The sequence below is a fragment of the Macrotis lagotis genome, chromosome 1 (genome assembly GCF_037893015.1).
Source record: "Macrotis lagotis isolate mMagLag1 chromosome 1, bilby.v1.9.chrom.fasta, whole genome shotgun sequence".
NCBI classification, from domain to species: domain Eukaryota; kingdom Metazoa; phylum Chordata; class Mammalia; order Peramelemorphia; family Peramelidae; genus Macrotis; species Macrotis lagotis.
The window spans coordinates 542,028,681-542,050,239 of NC_133658.1; the positions used below are offsets into that span (position 1 = coordinate 542,028,681).

The 21,559-nt window shown below is 36.7% G+C and overlaps 1 protein-coding gene across 10 annotated transcripts in view; it reads left to right on the forward strand.

The window, feature by feature from the left end:
* The window catches only part of MAP7D2 (MAP7 domain containing 2), a 194,297-nt gene extending 176,487 nt beyond the window's left edge, over positions 1-17,810 (forward strand). For all 10 annotated transcript variants that reach the window (XM_074214270.1, XM_074214271.1, XM_074214275.1 and 7 more), the window contains 8 exons: positions 5,304-5,554; positions 6,674-6,800; positions 9,036-9,261; positions 10,243-10,347; positions 11,197-11,253; positions 13,192-13,288; positions 15,116-15,302; positions 17,536-17,810. In XM_074214270.1, the coding sequence (XP_074070371.1) occupies positions 5,304-5,554; positions 6,674-6,800; positions 9,036-9,261; positions 10,243-10,347; positions 11,197-11,253; positions 13,192-13,288; positions 15,116-15,302; positions 17,536-17,785 (1,300 nt within the window). In that variant the 3' untranslated portion in view covers positions 17,786-17,810. The remainder of the gene's footprint in view (positions 1-5,303; positions 5,555-6,673; positions 6,801-9,035; positions 9,262-10,242; positions 10,348-11,196; positions 11,254-13,191; positions 13,289-15,115; positions 15,303-17,535) is intronic.
* The last annotated feature ends 3,749 nt before the right edge of the window (positions 17,811-21,559 follow it).

Consider the following 21,559-nt stretch of genomic DNA (forward strand, 5'->3'; position numbering starts at 1 on the left):
AGATTGTTATCCCCTTTTCCCAGTCTGACATCTATAATTCCTGAATTTGCCTCTGCAGATAATTGAGTTTTGTCTTCTCTACTATCATCGAAAATTGGATTTAATATAATACTCTTATCAGAAATGCATCTTGGAAAAGAAAGAGTGATTACACATGGAAAAAAGAGTGGCAGTATCTCCTGTTCCTTCCCAATTATGCATCCAAATAAAGATGACCTCCAGACAACAATCCAAGGATATTCTTTCCAGTTGGCTTGTTTCACTATCTGAATTAATGTATTGTTCCTGACCTTCCTAGTCGTTGTTGTTCATTTATTTTGCAGTCATGTCTGACTTTTTGTAATTCCATTTAGACTTTCTTGTCAAAGATACTAGAGTGATTTGCCATATCCTTTTCTAGTCCATTTTACAGATGAGGAAAATGAGGCAAACAGGGCTAGGGAACTTGCCCAGGGTCATACAACTAAAAGGTGTTTAAGGCCAGATTTGAACTTAAGAAGATGAGTCTCCCTGGCTTCTAGGCTCTTTATTCTATTTCCTATACTATCTGCCTGCCCCTGATAAAACATAATAATTCATTTTTTTCCTTCTTCATCTCAAATCAATATATACTATGTGAGTGAAGAATGTAAAAAAAAAGGTAAAATATCTATTTCATTTTCTTGCCTCATGAGAAATATGAAAGATGAGTTTTGAACAGCCCTGGGAAGACCTGTCCTGATTCTTGTCTGGTCATTGTTCAATAGTCAAATAGCTTCAAAACTTTTGAAACTATAGAGAAATAAAAAGTCATTTGTGGTTCTCCTTCTTGGTAACCTTATGTTCCAGGAACGCAAGATGAAGTCACTTAACTTTTTTGTTCCTCAACTTCCTTAACTATAAAATGGGAATACTAACTGCCATAGCTTTCTTGTAGGATTTTGTTTTAAGTAGCAAATGAGGTAATGGACATGAACATAATTTGAAAATTAAACTCAAATTCTTTGTTCTTTGGATTTTGGATGAGTTAAAATCATAGAAGGAAGGAACAATTTTCACCCTCATTGAAAGCAAGAATGTAATGTATAACCCTAACAGCAATGATCAACCTTGATGGACTTCCTCATTCCATCAGTGATGGAGAATACCATCTGTATCCAGAGAAAGAATTGTAGAGTTTAAACAAAAGGCCAGAGATTATTACCTTTAATTATTACCTGTAACTCTTACCTTTAACTTAAAAAAAACTGTTATCTTATTGTGTAATTTTGCTATTTTTATACTTTATTTTCTTCCTTAAGGATACAGTTTCTCTGTCATCACATTCAACTTAGATCAATGTATACCATGGAAACAATGTAAAGATTAGCAGACTGCCTTCTATGGGGGGGGGGGGGGGGGGGAAGCAAGATTAGAAGAAAAACCTCAAAATAAATAAAATCTTTCTAAAGAATGTAATGTATAATACAATTAGAAATAGAGGAAATTATAATCAAAATAATCTAAAAATTGAAAAAAGAGACAAAGGAGGGATACAGGCGACACTGAAGTTATATTAAAAAAAGATAGCAGTAAAATTTTATAATAAATACTTTTGGGAGATTAGGCTCTATTGCTAGATTAGACCTTAGAAATTACCTCATTCATCCTTTCCCTTGACAGATGAGGAAGCCAAGTCTCAGAGAAGCCATTGCATACAAAACTTCAGTGAGATCCCAAGTTGTTTAATTCTAAATACATTTTCATGTTATTACATTATTACTATTATCTTTAAGGGATCATAGGCCCATGAATATTGAGTCCATCTCATCTACCACCACCAAAATCACTACTCCCCCAATATCATTTTATCGATGAGTATGTAGTAATAGTTTTGAACTCAGATCTTCTGATTTCAAACTCAGTACCATTTCTTTTTTTGTACTATGACTTCTATTTTATTTTTATGTTTTTTCATTTTATTAAAATTTTGTTTGTTTTCCAATTATATACAACAGTAGTATCTACCTTTCATTTTTTGTAAGGTTTTGAATTTTACAATTTTTCCCCACCCTCCCTTTCCTCTCCCCCACAGAAGGCTGTCTGATAGTCTTTATATTGTTTCCATGCTATACATTGATCGAAATTGAATGTGTTATAAGAGTAAACATAAACCCCCTCCCCTGCCCCCAAGAAGATGAGAAACCTCAAGAATAGAGAGGGAGAAAAAAATGTACTTCAGTCTGTGTTCAGATTCCAATGGCTCTGTCTCTGTGGTGAGTTGCTTTCTTTATCATAAGTCCACCAGAGAAGTTGCTTCGATATTTTTCCCCACAGTTGCTATTACTAGCTGTACCTCCACTCTATTTCTCCCCACTCTCATTTATTTATTCTATTCTCTCTCTCTCTCTCTCTCTCTCTCTCTCTCTCTCTCTCTCTCTCTTCTGTCACCTATTCCCCCCCTTCCCTCCCCCCATTCTCCCTTATCCCATCCCTTTCTTCTTATTTTTCTCTAGAGTAAGATAGATTTCCTCACCATATTAAATGTGTAGGTTATTTCCTCTCTGAGCCATTTCTGATGAGAATGAAGGCTCACTCATTCCCCATTGCCCTTCCCCTTTCCATTCCATTGAAAAAACTTTTTCTTGACTGTTTTTTTTTTTTAGATTTTTCAAGGAAATGGGGTTAAGTGGCTTGCCCAAGGCCACACATAATTATTAAGTGTCTGAGGCCAGATTTGAACTCAGGTATTCCTGACTCCAAGGCCAGTGCTCTATCCACTGCACCACCTAGCCGCCCCTTTTTCTTGACTCTTATGTGAAATTTCTTAGCTTCTTCTTCATCTCCTTTCCCTTCCTCCCAGTACTTTCCTTTATCACCCATTGACACCATGTTTTTACTATATTATACCATTATATTCCGCTCCTTCCTGTGTCCTGTCTATATATGCTCTTTCTAACAGCTCTTATAAATGAGAAAGTTCATATGAGTTATCAATGTCTTCTTCCCATGCAGGAAATAAACAGTTCAACATCATTAAGTTCCTCATAGTTAGTCCTTCTCTTCCACCCCCACTATGGTTCACCAGAGTCCTATACTTGGAGATCAAACTTTATGTTCAGCTCTGGTTGTTTCAATAGGAAAGTTTGAAAGTCCTGTTTCATTGAAAGATCATCTTTTCCTTAGGGGTGGCTAGGTGGCGTAGTGGTAAAAGCACCGGCTCTGGAGTCAGGAGTACCTGGGTTCAAATCCGGTCTCAGACACTTAATGATTACCTAGCTGTGTGGCCTTCGGCAAGCCACTTAACCCCATTTGCCTTGCAAAAACCTAAAAAAAAAAAAGTTCATCTTTCCCCCTGCTGGGTAGTTGATTCTCAGTTGTAAACCAAGATATTTTGCCTGCCAGAATATCATATTCCATGTCCTAGGAGCCCTTAATGCAGATGCTACTAGATCCTGTGTAATCCTGACTATGGAGCCTTGGTAGTTGAATTGTTTATTTCTGGAAGCTTTTAGAATTTTCTCTTTGATTTGGGAGTTTTGGAATTTGGCTTTAACTGGAAGTTTTTCTTTTGGGATCTCTTTCAGGAGGTGACTGATGAATTCTCTCAATTTCTATTTTTATCCTCTGTATCTCAGGTCAACTTTGCTGTATTATTTCTTGAAAAATGAAGTCTAGGCTCTTCTCCTGGTTGTGGTTTTCAGAAAGCCCAATAATTTTTAAATTATTTCTTCTGGATCTTTTTTTGAGGTCGGTTGTTTTTCCATTGAAATATTTCACATTTTCTTCTAATTTTTGGCTTTTTTGGAAGAATTTTATTTCTTCCTGCTTTCTTGTAAAGTTATCAGCTTCTTTTAGTTCCATTCTGGATTTGAAGGAGTTATTTTCTTCAGAGAGCTTTTTTATCTCCTTTTCCAGCAGGCCAATTCTATTTTTTAAGGCATTCTTCTCTTCATTGCCTTCTGTTTTGCTTTTTCCATTAGGCCTAAACTGGTTTTTAATATATTATTTCCTTCAGTATTTTTTTGTATATCTTTCACCAAGCTGTTGATTTGGTTTTCGTGATTTTTCTGCATCACTCTTATTTCTCCTCCCAATTTTTCTTCTATCTCCCTTAATTGCTTTTCACAGTCTTTTTTGAACTCTTCTATTGCCTGACCCCATTTTCTATTTCTCTTGGAGGTTTTGGATACTGAAGTTTCGATTTTGTTATCATCTGAGTATGTGTTTTGCTCTTCTATGGGATTAAAGTAATTCTTTATGGTCCGATTTTTCTTTTTCTATTGTTTACTCATTTCTTCAATCCAAGACAGCACTTCCAAGGCTTTGGGGTTTTTTTTGGGGGGGGGGTACACCCCACTGAGACCTTTATTCCTCCAAGGTCTTAGGCTCTCTTGCCTGTGCTTTGATATGTAGATGTCCCATACTTCCCTCTGCCCTGGAGCTATAAGGAGGGATCCAGCTTGGCTACTTAGTATGGCAGCCCAAACTGCAGCCTGTATCTGAGTGTAGGCTTGCAGCAGAGTCCTACCCCAAGGGAGAGCAGAGAAGTCTTTGCAGACTTCCCTTACTGTCTCTGGGGGTACAGGCTGCTTTCTCCAGATTCTCTCTCTGCAGGTTCTGCAGCTGGTGCTCCTCACTCCACACTCATTCTGGTGTAGCAGAGTTCTCTCCCCACCCCTTCAAGCTGTTGTTGGTGATCTCTGGGCTGGGCTGGGCTGGGCTGCGCTGCAAGCCAAGGCTTTTTTTCCAACCCTCAGTCCTGGTGAAACACACCTTTCCCGCAGAACTTCTAAGTTATCTTGGACTGGGAAAATGTATCATTCAGTCTTTTTGTGGGTTTTGCCCCTCTAAATTTTGGTTAGTCATAATTTGTGGGGTTTTGGAGTTTTGGGGGGGAAGGAGTTCCTGGAAAATGCTGCCTTCACACCATCATCTTGGCTGTGCCCCTCAGTACCATTTCTACTAGAACCTTGGGTCTCCCTGGAGGCACCATTTGGTGTACACCCTCCCTACCACAAAGGTTAAATCATTGGATGGGACTAGAAAAATGTGCAGAAATTCAAGCCAGGTCAGCCACTAGTCCAAGATCTCAGAGAGAACCTTAAGAGGGGAGATAGAACCCAGGTACTAACTCCAGTGACCTTTCCATTATGTCATTGCCTCCCAGAAGACACCAGTATCTTTCCTAAACATTTTTCTTCATTTTAAAACTTAAAGTAAAAAATGTCAATTTAAACTTGAAATTCTTATATCACAAGTATATTGAAGTCTGAAGAGTTCAGAGATGGACAATTACATAATCTTGAGGTCCAGGAATTCACTCTTGTGTTTTTGTTTTGTAGAACACCTTCAAAAACATACCCACAATCTCCAAAAAATACTAAATCATATCATGGATCACCTGTCAAATACCGTAACCCCTGTTCTCCCAATCAAGAGACTCCAAAAAAGAAAGCGGACAAAGAGAAAGCAAACAAGGAAAAGGAAGGGGCTTTGAGTCAGAAAGCCCATGGAGCTCAAGGGGATCAAATAGGTGAGAGGCACCTTGCAGAGAAGCACAACGCTGGATCAGGAAAGACTGAAGTGAGTGAAGGTAAGCTTCCTAAATAAAGGCAGCACCAGACAGAGGTATTTGTCACCCTCCTGGGGAATGAGGGTGAGTGAAGGAAAGGATCTAATTGATCCTAGACTCACCCAACTTGTGGAAAGCATTGGCTTCTAATAAGTGTAAAGGACATCTCTTGGAGATGAATGACTTTTCTAGCACCACTTTTCAAATCATTTCATTCCTCTCTTGCATTCTCTTACTCATCTCCCCAAGGGGAAATGGGCAGAGCTAGAGACACAGAAACTGACTCATGAATAGAGTGAAATAAGCCAGACATGGCCAATTTACAGTTCTCAGAAAAAAAAATTTCACTTTAATTTCCAACCTTTGTTCTTTAAATAAGGAGGAAACAGGGATCACTTTTGAGGCTTTAAAAATAAATTAATTAATAATGGTGTTAGTGATTATTGTTATGTTAATTAGACATGTGACTCTTCATGACCCTATATGGGCTTTTCTTGGCAAAGATCCTAGAGTAGGTTTGCCATTTCCTTCTCCAACTCAATTTATAGATAAGGAAAATGAGGCAGATAGTTAAGTGATTTGGCCACAGTCACACAGCTAGTTAATGTCTGAGGCCAGATTTGAACTTAGGAAGAAAAATCTTCCTGACTCAATACCTAGGGCATTCTATCCACTGTATCACCTAGCTGACCCCCATATTAATAATAGTTAGCATTTATATGGAGATTTAAGATTTACAAAGTGTTTTAGCTGTTATCTCACTTGATTCTGGCAAAGTTGGTACTGTTTTTATCCCTATTTTACAAATGAAGAGGAAGAGGAGGGAGGAGGAGGTGCTGAGAGAGGTTTTAGTAACTTTATCCAGAGTCATGAATAGTTAGTAAATGAGTCAGGATTTTCAAACTCTTGTCTACATGAGGTTTCCTAAGACTCTAAGCCCAACATACTCTCATGCACTGCTTCTAGTTGCCTCTTCACAATTTTCCACAGGGAAATGCTGCCAGGGTTATAGAACACATTTCCTAGCCCACCTGTATGTGGTTTTAGAATCTCTTAAATTTTGTCGACCATTTGGGTTATTCTTCCAGTTTATCTACCCCTGTACTCTTTAATTTTCTAACCTTTTTTATGCACTATCAGGGAAGTTCACTGCAGGAACAACAGATGCAGAAGAAGCCTCCAAAATCCTTGCGGAGAAGAGGAGGCAAGTTCGTCTGCAAAAAGAGCAAGAAGAACAAGAAAGGCAGGAGAAGGAAGAACAAGAGAGGTATTCTTTACACCCACCTCAAAGGGTGGACACTGTCAGCTCTGTGAGACTGAGTTGGAGAAAGGGGCTCTGATCCTTCTTTTCTGGATGATACTTTTATTAGAAGGGGATTGCTCATGTTTCTCTGACACTTTTAAGTGTGAAAAAGCATTTTTTCCCTCCCAGTGGCCCTTCTAGATAAAGGCAGTCCACATAGTAGGATCCCTAATTTGTACAAGAGGAAGGTGAGGTACAGTGAGCTCAAGCAATTTGTCCTCATTATTTGGGTGGCTCACCCAAGCTCTTGGTCTCTATCAAGAGTGACCTGAGGGGTGGCTAGGTGACGCAGTAGATAGAGCACCAGCCCTGGGTTCAGACAATTGCTGTGTGACCTTGGGCAAGTCACTTAACCTCTTTACCTTGTTTTTAAAAAAAAAGAAAAGAAAAGAGTGACCTGATGTTTTTAGAAGGGAAACATAAGGATTGTAATAGTTATACCCAATTTTTGGACATGTGCTTTTCTTTTAGAGTAAGGTACAAGGAAAAAGATAGAAAGACAGAGAGGATGAGGACAGGAAAAAGGGGAGAGAGAAAAAGAGAAGAATGAGAAAGGAGGAAAGAGCATATTTATAGATCATTTAAAGAGGATTTTCTATAGCATTTTTTATCATACATTTTGAATCATGTTTGTCTTCAAATAGAAATAACTTAGAAATTCAGGGTGTTGGGGCGGCTAGGTGGCAGATTGGATAGAGCACTGGCCCTGGAGTCAGGAGGAGTACCTGAGTTCAAATCCGGCCTCAGACACTTAATAATTACCTAGCTGTGTGGCCTTGGGCAAGCCACTTAACCCCATTTGCCTTGCAAAAACCTAAAAAAAAACTTAATTAGAAATATAAATGCAAATAGCAAATACACAGTGTTCTGGAAATCTCTAGTGCAGTTTTAACTACACAAAGACTATTGGGAAAACATCCTGTATGTTGATAATAACTTTCAAATGTCTAGCACTTTTATTTCAAAGACAGCTTCCCTCCCCACAGTTGCAGTTCCCTCCCCTTGAAAGGAGCCAGTTGCCATTGGTCAGTATTGTTCTCCTTGTTTTCATAGATAATTAAACAGATGCAATAAGGTTCAGTAAATTGCCCTGGTCATACTGGCTAATAAGAGGGGAATAAAGTCAAGAAATAAGTCTACATTTATGAAATGCTTAAGTGGGTACCAGTGACTTCTGACTCAGGATTTTTGATTTCAAATCCAACGTTCCTTATAACTTCACCAAATAAGACCCCTTTTAAGTATAAAGTTTCTCTTTTTTTCCTCTTCCTTCCCCTTTCACCACTGCTTTATTTATGGAGGAGAGATGCCTAGAAATTGCTTCAAACTGTTTCATCTGTGTAGGATAAAAGGCAAAATAATTATTTTCAACACTATTAAATATTAAATTGAAAAATGGTACTATTGATTTTTAAATAATTAATTCCAGAAGGTCCTTTGAAGTTTCCTTCCATTTGTCCTCTGCCTTTGAAGTTTCAATTTCAACCAAAGTAGACCTGAATAGACTTCTCAGATACTCAGAAATCATTGAGTAGCAGTCTTTGTGGCCACTGACACTTGTAGTCTCCTCTAAGCTTTTTTAAAATTCTCCTTCCTTTTGTTGAGACTTATTAGATGAGACTGATAGACTCTTCTTTTTAATTGCTGTCATTTAGGGAATTGATATTTTATACCTTGTAATTTGACAAGCTATTGTATTATCATCACTGTGCATGTAACTGAATTAAAAATCAACTTTGTTTAATGTGTTTAGGTTTTTTGGAAATTCACATTTTTAAACTTTTAAGCCCAAGTCATGAGTTTATATATTAATAGCTATGAATATAATAAAATGCATATGTTTGGAAGTAGGCTGATGGGATGCCTTTGTGAGCAAAATGCATAAAGCACCATATATAGACTCAGGAAGAGCTGAGTTCAAATCCATTCTCAGATATCTCTTGGCTTTGTGATCCTCTGCAAGGCACTTAACTTGTTTGCCTCGATTTCCTTATTTGTAAAATGGAGATAAAAACAGCACCTTCCTCCCAGAGTTTTTGCGAGGATCAGATATCTGCAAAGTGCTTAGCAGAGTACCTGGGCACATAAGCATCATATAAATATTAGCTATTACTATGAATGAGTATCATTACTCAGTAGTCAGTGTTCATTAGGACTTCTTACAGCTTCTCCTTTTGAATGTATGATTTTTTTTTAAAGGCTAGAGAGGGAAGAACTTGAAAGAAAGGCAGAACAAGACAGAATTCTCCAAGAAGAAGAAGACCGGAAGAAGGAAGAAATAAGAAAGCAAAGACTAGAAGAAGAAATAAGAAAAGCAAGAGAGGAAGCCCAGAGGAAATTTGCAGAAGAACAGCTTGTAAGAGAGCAACAAGAAAAAGAAAAACAAGAGAGGGAACAACAAGAGCGAGCCAGAATTGAAAAGCAGGTATAGTATGTGTGTCCTCTGCCATGTATCAGGTAGGCATACTTAAGTTGTGCAGTGGATAGAGAATGCTGGATCTAAAGTTAAAAAGATATAGGTTAAAGATGCGTAGTAATGAAAAACATTACCACAGTAGTCATGTTGTAAAAATAAACCCCCTCCCTCAAAAAAAAAAGAAACTTCAAGAAAAATAAAGTAAAAAAATATGCTTCAATATGTATTCAGATATCATCAGCTCTGTCAGCTCTGTGTTAACATGTATTTCCCTAACCCCTTCTGCATCTTCTATCCATCGCTCCTAGTTTTACACTCCAGAACCATGCAGAAAATGAGTTCTTTATTACAGCTCTTCAGATATTTGAATGCAGTGATACTTGAACATGGAGAAAGCCCCACTTCTTTCACCATCACTTCTCTCCTTCAAGCAGCCGTGTAGATATTTCTTATTTTAAATTGTTTTGCCTTCTTACCTAGTTCCCCCTCAGGATATGGTTAGCTTCTCTATGCTATTCTTAAAATGTGATACATAGAACTGAAGAATCATTACCCACCTCCCCTCACCCTTGCCACAATATGGCCTGACCATGGTAGAGCAGGTCATGTGTAAACTATAAAAAATAACTGATCAAAATAATTTACCAACAAGTCTGATGCTAGGAATAGAGATGTTAACATTAAATTGCAAGAAGAAATTATAATTGTACATTTTTCAAAGTAACTTCCCTGAAGCATTAAATATCTTTTACAAAATCATTTTTTTTCAAAAACTATTTTAAGGATCTTCTATATGTAAAGCATTGTGTTTGAACTAATAGAAAGCTAAGTAAGATGAGACAGTGTTCAAACCTAAGTCTAGATATTCTGACTTTCACTTGCCACATTTGCAGTTGAACCAGTTTGAGTCACCATGGCCAAAGGAAAGGGGAAAAGAATGAAAACTATGAGAACTCCCCAATGTTTTGTGCTATTCCACATCTCTATTAGAAAGAAGAGGCAGAAACTAAGGCACGGGAAGCAGCTGAACAGCTTCGTCTAGAAAGAGAACAAATTATGCTGCAGATAGAGCAGGAGAGACTGGTGAGAAAGAAGGTAAGGTCAATGGGGTGGGGAAGAATCAACTAAGCTCATGATAGAGGAGAAGCTAGAGAAAACAGGTTGTCTTTCTAAATAGCAGAGCTTGTCTCTTGAGGTGCCTTCTCAGGTCCTGGTCTAGACTCAGTCCAGGAACTGGGGATCTCTTTACCTGTTTCTAGGTGCCCATGCTCACTCTCATGTGTCCTGCCTCTGATTGGTGGATCCATACCAGGTCTTGAAAAAATGATGGGTCATAAACTACAAGTCTTTGACATTAAGGATCAGTTGCCTGTTTCTCAGAGAGACAAGATGGTGTGGACAGGTCACAAAATCAAGAATATCTGGATTTGGAATTCTGGATTTAGTCAGAAGATATGGGTTCAATTTTTAATTGTAGTAAATAGTAACGTATGGTCATAAACAAGTCCCTATACCTTTATGAGATTCAGTTTCTTTACAAGCAGATAATATGGATTTATATAATATTTTCCCACTTCTCCCAAGGTGGTTGTGAAGAAAACACTGTGTTAACTTAAACAGATCAAGTATTACTTTAGAGGATTTTAATTTCACATAGTTTTCTCCTTCTATTCTACACAGTTTATAAAAATGCTTACTTTATTTGGTGTTTAAGTCCATAATAAATAAAATGAAATAAAATAAATGTTTTGAAAATGTAGGAGTCTGATAATGTTTGGGTCTTTCCCAGTTAAATATAGGGTCACAGTGTGACTTAAGAGCCCCCTCTCCTTCCATGGACTCTGAGAACATCCATTCTCTGAATTATGTCAGCCTGCATCCTTTCCTCATTATTTTGTACCTTTATGATGCTGAGTCTCTTATTTGATTCCCTTTATTTTCCAGAGAATAGATGAAATTATGAAGAGGACAAGGAAAAGTGATGTTTCAGCTGAGGTGAAGGTGAGAGAATTCAGTGTTATTTTCATATGGTATAAAGGCTTTTATTTTGCTGAAAGGTCTTGCTTTGCCAGAGAGGTCACAAAGGAAAAAGAGATGAAGAAATAGATAGAAAAAGCATTTATTAAGTGCTTACTGTCTACCAAGCACTGTGGATATGCAACTAAGGATACAAATGTAGCAATGACAATCTCTCATCCCAAAGAATTTATATTCTGTTGGGGGAAAAACATATAAAGTAGATCAGGAAAGAGGGGAAGGGATAAGAGCACCTTCCTATAGAGATTTAGGGAAGCTGGTTCTGGGCAGATGAAGCAAAAATTCCAACTTCCCAGAGACGGAATCCAAAGTTGCTGTGGAAGGAAAGTAAGAATGATGACCAGAGTTTCAGAAGCATTTGAAAAGCGGCAGCTAGGTGGCACGGTTGTTAGAGCACCAGCCCTGGAGTCAGGAAGACCTGAGTTCAAATCCAGCCTCAGAAACGTAATAATTGTCTAACTATGTGACCTTGGACAAGTCACTTAATCCCATTGCCTTAAATAAATAAAAGGTAATTTAAAAAGAAACATTTTAGAAAGGGAAGTGACATGAAGGTTTGGTTCCAGGCAGGATAAAAGGAAGGAAAAAAAACCAAATTAATTTGTAGGTAGGAGGAAAGATTACTAAGTAATAAGCATTTGAGTCTTTCATCATGTTGGTATTTTAAGGAATGCTGAGTTGATACCAAGAAAATTTATGTTCAGAAGAGGAATTTCAAAAACAAGGCAGAGGTAGCTTGTTTTAATATACCATAGAAGGAGATTGACAGAACCACCAAGGGGAAAAAAAGTCATCCATATCAAGACAAGAAAAAAAAATGAGAAGAGCAAAAGCAAAAACAAAGCACATAAGAGATGCTTGTCCTCTAGCAACCTCAGCTCTGAATTTCAGGGCCCCTATAAACTGACCTCTCCCCACCTTTCTAGTCTCATTCCATTTCCATTTGTGTTAGCCCCCTCTACAATGAATCCCACTGGCTATCTTTCTGCATTGTGTCCCACCATGTTTTATTCTGCCTCACCCTCTGTTCTATCAAAGCTATGGTTTCCATCAGGTTTCCTCACTTACTATATAAGACCTTTTTTTTAATATTTATTCTCATTTTGTACAAATAATTTTTTTACATTAATAAAATATTCTTGTTTAAGAGTAAATGAAATACCCCCTCGCCCCCATAAATATAGACTTGCTTGAGTGATAAAGTAAAGGGGAGAGAAAAAAATTAAAATAAAAAAAATAAGAGTAATAATTGTAGGTATGGCCAGGTGGCGCAATGGACATAGCACCAGCCCTGGAGCCATGAGCACCCAAGCCCACACCCGGCCCTGTACACCCAACAGTCACCCAGCCATGTGACATGCAAGCCACCTGAACCCTACTGCCCTGCAAAAACCAAAAGAAAAAGAAAAAAAGACCCAAAATAAAATAAAATAGTAATAATTGTAGGGGTGGCTGGGTGGCAGACAGAGCATTGGCCCTTGAGCCAGGAACACCCAGGTCCAAATCCGGCCTCAGACACCCAACAATCACCCTGCTATGCGGCCCCAGGCAGGCCACCCAGCCTCATCTGTAAAATAATAATAATAAAATAATAATAATAATTATATGAGGCCTTTATTGATCCCTGCTGTTATTAGTACTTTCTTGAAATTACATTGTATTCCATTAAAATATGCCCTATATTCATTTTATGTTTTGCATCTTCCCAGTCGGTTTCACCTTCTTTGACAAAAAGGACATTTTTGACTTAGTAGCATCCCTCATGGTAGGGGTTTAATAAATGTTGAATTTAATTAATTGGTAGATAGATGACCCAGTCAAGAACTAATTATTTTCTAAAATGTTTAAAGTCATTTCTCTTTCTCCTTCAAATTAATCTTTCATATATTTTGTTCATGGCAGAAGGAAGAACCTACATTGGAACCTCAGCCCAAACAGGAAACTCAGTCAATTATGAATGTAGAAAATACATCAAAACCTGTTGTGCAGAGTAAAGTAGGTGAGTAGAGGAATAGGTTTATCCATAGTATCTTCCTTTTTAAACATTCATAACTAATAATCCTAAATTAAACACTTTGTCTTGGGTTTTTTGTGGGTTTTTTTTTATTATTGCTGAGAAGGTCCTTAGAGCCTCTTGTCCCACCCAGTGTATAAAAATTTTTTCTCTCCCCAGCCACCGTGTCAGAAAATGGCTTCATTTGGAAAAATCATGTCACAACATTTATTTATGCTAAAATCCTTACAAAGTCTAGGCATTTATCCAAAACTCAAAGCAAGGATCATAAAACATTACGATTTTCCCCCTTGATATGGCAGTAAAGCAAAGATGACTACTCCTCTGCTATTATTTGATAAAGTTTTAGAAATTTTGGCAACAGCAATAAGACATGAGAATGAAATTAAAGGCATAAAAATCGATAAAGAGATTAAACTATCCTTATTTTCTGATAATATGGTGGTATGTTTGGAACATATATACCAAAAATAAGCTTGGAAAATGAATTCTTAAGGAATTAATCAAGACAATAGCTTCAACAAAATTGCAGGCTACAATATAAACTCTCAAAAATCAATGCACCAACACATTCAAAGCTCACTTCCACAGAGAGAGAAAGCTAATGCACTCTGAGTGCATACTGAAGCATATTTTTCCACTTTATTTTTCTTGCTTTCCCTCCCCCAAAATGGCTTATTTATAATGAATATAGGGGGAAAGTAAAAGAAAACATGGACATTTCTTATATTATTGGCATTTCTATATAATAATAATAAAATATAAAAATCAATAATTTATAGGGAAATTCCACTCCAAATAACTAAAAATTAATAAAATATGCAGGGATTGATAGATCAAATGACAAAGTGTGCTCCTTAAAGAAAAATCATCAGTGTAAAAGCAGAAGTCCAACCTCTGGATGCTTATTTATTCAGCATTTATATGACACCAGTCTCTTTTCATGATGACCTTATCTTGTTTATGAATTCATTGCTCTTTTACAGAGAGGAGGCTTACAAATATTTTGATAGTTTGTTTTTTTCCTCCTTTCCTCCCTTGAAGAAACTTGCTGGTAGTTTTGGTTACCTCAGTACCAGTTATAAGACCATAGATATATATATATATCAGAGGAATCTTCCAAGCCATCTAGTCTAATGATATCAAAAATAGAAATGGGGGTCATTAAGTCATATATATGAATCTTTACTGGTTCCCTGTTGACTTGGAAAAATCACATGTTAATATTAACTGCTTTATTGCATTTTTATTTATTTTTCTTAAATGTTTTCTAGTTACATTTTAATCTGACTCTAGCAGCACTCGGAAGGGTTATAAAGTCATAGGCTACATGTTTGACACCTGATCTAATACATTCTCTTCATTTTAGAGATAAGTGAAGTGTTTTATCCAAAACTGTACAATAAATAAGCTGCAGAACTTCCACTTGAATAAAAATCCTATGGTTTTCATGGCATTTCATGGTTCTCTTACCATAGAACTATGCTATATCTCAGTGGATTAAAGCTGTTTGATAATCATTTTCCAACATTTTTCTTTGCCTTACAGTGAATGGAAATGGAAAATCTTTCTAATATTTTAACATGAACCCCTCAGTCTGCCTTAAGCCTTTTTTATACTAGGATTTGTTTTCCTCATTTAATTTGTGGAAAATCAGATAGAATCTTTCTTTGCTTCTATTCTGGGGAAACTTGTAATGTTATTGGACAATTAAACCAGTTGACCCAGTTTCATCTTGAGTGACCTTTTTTTGGTTATTTTATAATTAATCTAAGGCATTCTATTTTTGATGATTCTTGTGCTCTAAATTAGAAATCAATGGATTGACTACTTACCAAGAAACTAATGGTCTGGGACGTTCTGCTCCTGAAACTATCTCCCAAGATGTCTTCTCTAATGGTCTTAAGACAGTGGCAGGACTTATCCATCTGGATGCCCTAGATGGGAAGTTGAGCAGTCTGGATGATTCCACGGATGAAGTTCAGTCTATGGATGTTAGGTACATGTGTTTCTTTCTTACTTACACTCATCTCTTCTAAACTGTTCACTGATTTCCCTTTGAATTAATCTCTTTATTCTACTCTGAGGCAAGGACCAGTGAAGCAAATTTAAGTAGCTTTGGATGATATAATAAAATTTGTAGTGGCAGGTTAAAATGAGATTCCCTTATTTCGCATAAGAGAGCTTTATTAGACTTTCACAAAATAAGACACTGATTTTTTTACCAAGACCTTAAGCCCCAAACTTAAGAAATATGTAATATAGCATGTGTTAATTTGGAACTTGTATTGTATTATGTTATTCTAGAGCAGTGCTGAGATGTTGTGAAAGCCCAAATAAGAACAAAAGAATGTGTGTCTGTGTGTGTGTATGTGAGAGAGAGAGAGAGAGAGAGAGAGAGAGAGAGAGAGACATGGCTGTACTTTTTTTAAAAAAGTCACTTTGGCAATTGAATGGAGGATATATGGGAGATAGGGTGGCAGCTTAGAAGGTTATTTCTGTAGACCAGGTGAGAAATATTGAGGACCTGAATTCAGTGTTGTGTCATTGTTGCTATGTGGCAAGATTGTGTTGAGTGGCAAGAAAATAAAAATGGCATATTGGCAGCAGATTAGGTATGCAAGATGAGTGAGGGTGAGAAATGAAGAATGAAGCAAGATTGTGGGCCCAAGTGACCAGATAGTAATAAGACTTTTGGGAGAGGGTAGGTGTGGGTGAGGAGATAAAATCTATTTTAGACATGTTAAGTTTAACATGACTATTAAACATTCAGTATGAGACATCCAAAAGGCAGTAGGAAATTCATGACTGAAACTTAGCATATAAACTAGGATTGGGAATCACCTGCATAGAGATAATTGAACCTAGAGGAGCTGGTGAGATGACCAAGTGAGATAGTGAAAAGAGAAAGGGATCTAGGACAGAGACTTTAGGGACACCCCACAGTTAGTGGAAATGATAGAGGAATGTGGAGAAAAGGAGACTAAGATGAAAAGGTTGGATAGATATGGGAAAAAAACAGAAAGATATCAGGGTCAAGAAAACCTAGAGAGCATCCCTGTGGAAGATAATCAACAATGTCTAGGTGTGCAGAGAAACCAAGGAAAATTAAGATTGAGAAAGGGCCATTAGATCTAGAAAGTAAGAGATCACTGGTAACTTATTTCCTCAAAATAAGAAGCCAGATTGAGTCAAAGAAAGTAAAGGAGAAGACTCTCAAAAAGTTTAGCCATGAAGGGAAAGGAAAGATAAAGACTACTGAGTATAAGACATAGTTGTCAAGGATCACTTTCTGGAGGAGGGTGATATTTGACAGTCTTAAAAATGAGCAGGAATTCAAGAGGCAAAGTGTATCATATGTACCTTTGCTAGGATAAAGGCGCAGTTTCATGTAAGCATGAGGATAGAGAATCATCCAGTTTGGCTAAATATAGCATGAATGGAATGAAAAGTAGGAGAGAAGGAAAAATAATTGGAAAAGGGAAGTGGAGACTCCTGAATGCTAGACCAGTGTGGTCCATATAAAACAGAGAATTCTTTAACAAAAACCAAAAAGATAAGGTTAATACTGTGAGATTTCTATTTCCCACTGGGATCCAAATGGGGAAATAAGTATTCTTTTCAGCTAACTTTTTTGGTGTATGTTATAAATACCATTCAGGTAGGATGGACCTCTCTAGTGGTCTTGGCATCTTTTCAAACTCACAGAATCCCCTACAGTCAGGCCCCTAAATGTGGGGGACATTATGTGCTAAGGGAATGGGCATGATGATCACATGCACACAAATATCAAACTTGTTCTTGAAGCTCTCTTTAGCTTTAGTTTTTGGTTTTGCTTTTTTGTTTTGGCTTTTCCAAACTATAGGTTGGTCCACTTGAAATGACTTGCCTCATCATAGAGTAAGTGTGTTTACTCTCTCTGTTTATTGACTTGGGCTGCATGGAAATGTGTCCAAATATGGAAAGCCTAACCCAGAGTTATGCTGAGCCTTCACATAAACCCTCCCAACCCTTGTTGCTTGTTTTCATGTACAGGGACCCGATGCTTATTGATGCCCTCTAATTTTGACTAACCTCATTTGTTTTCCGATTGCGTCCTCTACAGTGCCTTCTACATGCACTTTGCTCTAAGCTCACCATCTGTAGGAGAAAATAAGCAAAATGTGTAAGAATAAAATTAGGATGAAATAAAAAAGATTTGAGCTGTGAAAAAATGTCTTTTTTTTTTCCAGTCCGGTTTCAAAAGAGGAACTTATCTCCATCCCAGAATTTTCACCAGTGAATGACATCATTCCCGGTGTTTCTTTGGAACAGAATGGAACCAGTAATGCTAAGGCCATTGAAGATCTCTTAGATTTCACAGGCCCCCCAACTTATCCCAAGAGATCCAGTGAAACCCTTGCCATGGATGACTGTAACAAAAACTTGATTGAAGGATTTAACAGTCCAGGACCAGAAAATACACTTAATACAATATGTTGATGAATACAATATGCTATATGGTAAAGGTACAGTACTTTGATGGCCATCTGTGGTAGAACCAGTTTTTTTTCCTTCTTTTGTCCTTTTTTCTTTCTTTCCTTCCTTTGTCTTTCCTTCCTCATTTGTCTTTTCCTTTATTCCCTCATATTTTCCTCCTTCCCTCATTCACCCAGAAACATAGCAGCTGATCCTATTACTTTTCTGAAAAGAAGCTAATAATAACTAGTAATAGCTCAAAGTATTACCCATCACTTAGGCCACTATTGTCATACTGAGATAGAAATAGATCCTCTCAGACTACATATTGTCTTAGAAAACCCCAAATTACTATTGTCTAGGCTTTATTTTCATTTATTTTGTTAAACATTTATCCATTATATTTTTATTTGTTTCAGTAGATCCTAAGCCCCTTATAACTTGACTTTAAGTTTGATACCTCTGGTCTAGTTCAGCCCCCTACCCAAGGCAAGAGGGAAAGCTGAGTCAGATCCCAAGTCTCTGGATTCCCAAGGTCTAATGCTCTTCTCCCTCATACCAAACTACCTCTGGATGTTTTTAGGATTTTGATTTTTTTTTAAAGCACAACTTAGTTAAAATTCATGAATATGTACATTTCATATACAGTATATATGTGTGTGTATGAAGCATTTCTATCTGGAATGTAAGAAATTATAAATTATAAATATTTTACCCATCCAAATCAAAATAATTTAATGACCTTCAGGTCTTGAGATAGCGTCCACTTAAAAGTCACTGTTAATGTAGAACTTGGTTCAGACTTCGAAAAATTTGTCAGGATCCAAAGAAAGCATTACTATTTCTTTCCATTTAGAAACACCAAAAAGATGATTATGAAACAAAAAAAACCAAAACCCAAAACCCTAAGAACATCTTGAAGAAGAAGAAAGGGAACTTTTCATCTGTTAAATATTGAATTTGGGATAACAATATATAGCTTTAAAAATAAAATAAGTAACCTTTCAAAATAAAAAGTTAAAACTTTTTTATGTTAAATCAATCAGTTTAAAAGTAGCAACCCAAACAGAATCTCCTGATTAAAAATTTTCAATATTATATTTCCAATCATGGAGATTTTATTTATTCCCTAGAGTTTTGAACTTAAACTTATTAATTTATTTGATTTTGAAAGCTAAGTTTAAAGACCAAGAAATACTGAATGTCTTATAGTCAATGTCATTGTTTCTTCATTCTCCTCCTGAGCTTTGGAATACCATCTGACTCCCAACATTTCAGGTGGAAATAGCAAGAGTTATCAGAAATGCCGAACTGAAGTGAGGTTTCCAAGTTTCTCTGAAAACAGTAAAGCAGTTAAATTATACATGACATCCTAGCCCAAATAGAAAGTCACATTGAACATGCATTATCATTACCAGGTTAAAAACTGATTTCACTCCTTTTAGAGAATACTTTTTTTCCTACCCTTTTGTCATGGTTGCATTACCATTCACTCTTTTCTCAATTAGCATCAGAGCATATATCAGCATACTAAACCAAGTTGGTCCTTTACAAGCTTTTACTTTTCTTCTCCAAAATTGTAGTAATTCCATTTAGAAAACACACTTTAGAATTTTCCTTCCCAGCATTAGCATCTTAAATTGAAGCTGAAACAACTACATGTAGTCATTTCACACAAGGAGAACACCTTCAGTTTCTTACATGACAGGCCATTTTTAGATTAAATATTTTCCTTGAGTACTCAAATGAAAAGGAATACTTTACTTAAACAGTATGTTTCAACATGTGTTCAGTATGTTAAGGAATCCATAACATACATAAAATGTCTGTTTCATTAGCTTCCTTTTCAGAAATTGTTTGGGTTCTTTTACCACTGTCTTCTGTTTAAAAAAAATGTATATACACACACACATGAATGCATGTATGTATTTATTATTGTTCAGTCACAATCAATTCTTTGTGATTCCCATGGACTTGTCCATGGGTTTTTCTTAGAAAATATCCTGGAATGGTTTATCATTTCCTTATCAAATGTATCCCCATTTTATAGATGAGGAACTTGCCCAGGAACTGAATTTGCCCAGGGTCACAGAGCTAGTAAGTGTCTGAGACTAGATTTAAACTTAGATCTTCCTGACTCCAAGCTCTAGCCACTGTGCTGCATAGTTGCCCCTATGTATATGGGCACATATATAAATAGACACACATACAATAGAAACACCTCTCTCCTCTTAGTAGGGTTAGGGCTGTGTGGGGCACCAGAGGAGTAGAATTCAGCATAAACATTAACTGTCATACAGAATCAATATGTTGCTTGGCTTTACTTAAATGTTGTTCTTCATTATAAGAAAGGGTTCAGTGCAGTGTGGGAGGGAGGTGGAAATTCAAGGGGAAATAACTAGTGTAAACTAGTGTAAACTAGTGTAAAACTAGTGTAAAAACAAAAACAAAAACCCCTACCAACTAGGAATGTAAATATAAAATATATAATTATGAAAATAACAAAATGTAGAAAAATGTAGAAAAATAAGTAAAAATTTAAAAATTTAAGTATAAAGCTTTAAGGAAGGGAAAATGTTTTTATGCTTTCAGCTCTGCTTATTCCATCCTTAGTCCATATGACTTAGAGTTGGAAAAGTACATTAGAGATAATATATTCTCACCTCCCTATTTTATTAGTAAAGAAACAGGTCTTAAAAAGTTATGTGATTGGGGTGGCTAAGTGGCACAGTGGATAGAGCACTGGCCCTGGAGTCAGGAGTACCTGAGTACAAATCTGGCCTCAGACACTTAATAATGACCTAGCTGTGTGGCCTTGGACAAGCCACTTAACCCCATTTGCCTTGCAAAAAATCTAAATAAAAAAAAAGTTAAGTGGTTTAGCCAAGTTCACACAAGACAAGTAGGAACTAGTTAATCTGACTCCAAATGAAATGCTCTTTCCCATAGACCACACTGCCTCCCAAGTAGAAACCTTAGTGCTGGAAAGAATCTCTCTGTTCTAATACTTTCACTAAAGAATTAACCTGTACCTAATTCTTATAGTTCATTTCAAGCCAAGTAAGAGAATGCCACTTCTGAGAAAGGCAGGAAAGTGTTTATATTATGTAGTAAGTTCAGAGAAATAGGGGGAAATGTGATTCTGAGTCAACAACTTGGAACTAGTGATGTTTTATTTAGTTGATAGTATTTTGATCTTTTTTTTCATTTTTGAATTGACAGAAGTAGTATATGATGGAGGAAATACAATCCTGTGATGCTGCTGGCTATTAAATATGAACTGTTTATCATCTAGAGAAGCTTCTGCAATCCTTGATCACTGGATTCCAATAATCAGAGCTGAATGTAAAATGCAAAATTCAACTCAATCCTTGATTGATTTCAGGGAAGCTTCATTGTGCTGTTGTGTATTAAACTTTGACTACTGATCAAGTGCTTAAGCTAATATCATTATCTGAAGAACATCAAAGATTTCAACTTGTTAGTTCACTTTATGATCATTTTCCTTAAGTTGGTCACATAAATTATCTAGATGTCTTTCCTTGTAAATACATTTAACATTTATCACATTTACCTGAAGGTCACTTAAAATATCTTGGACTTGAGCAGCATGTCTGTCCTTGTCTAAATGGGGGAAGGCACTTGAGATTTTACTTCCTACCATTTCCTCTCCACCCTCCCTCCCCCCCCTTTAATTCTGCTTTCTTGAGTTGAAGGCTTTAAAGTAAGTTTTCATTGAAGAAACAAAAGCATGTTTTACTCTATAATTGCTGTAATTGAGAAGCCCCTCTGGCTGCT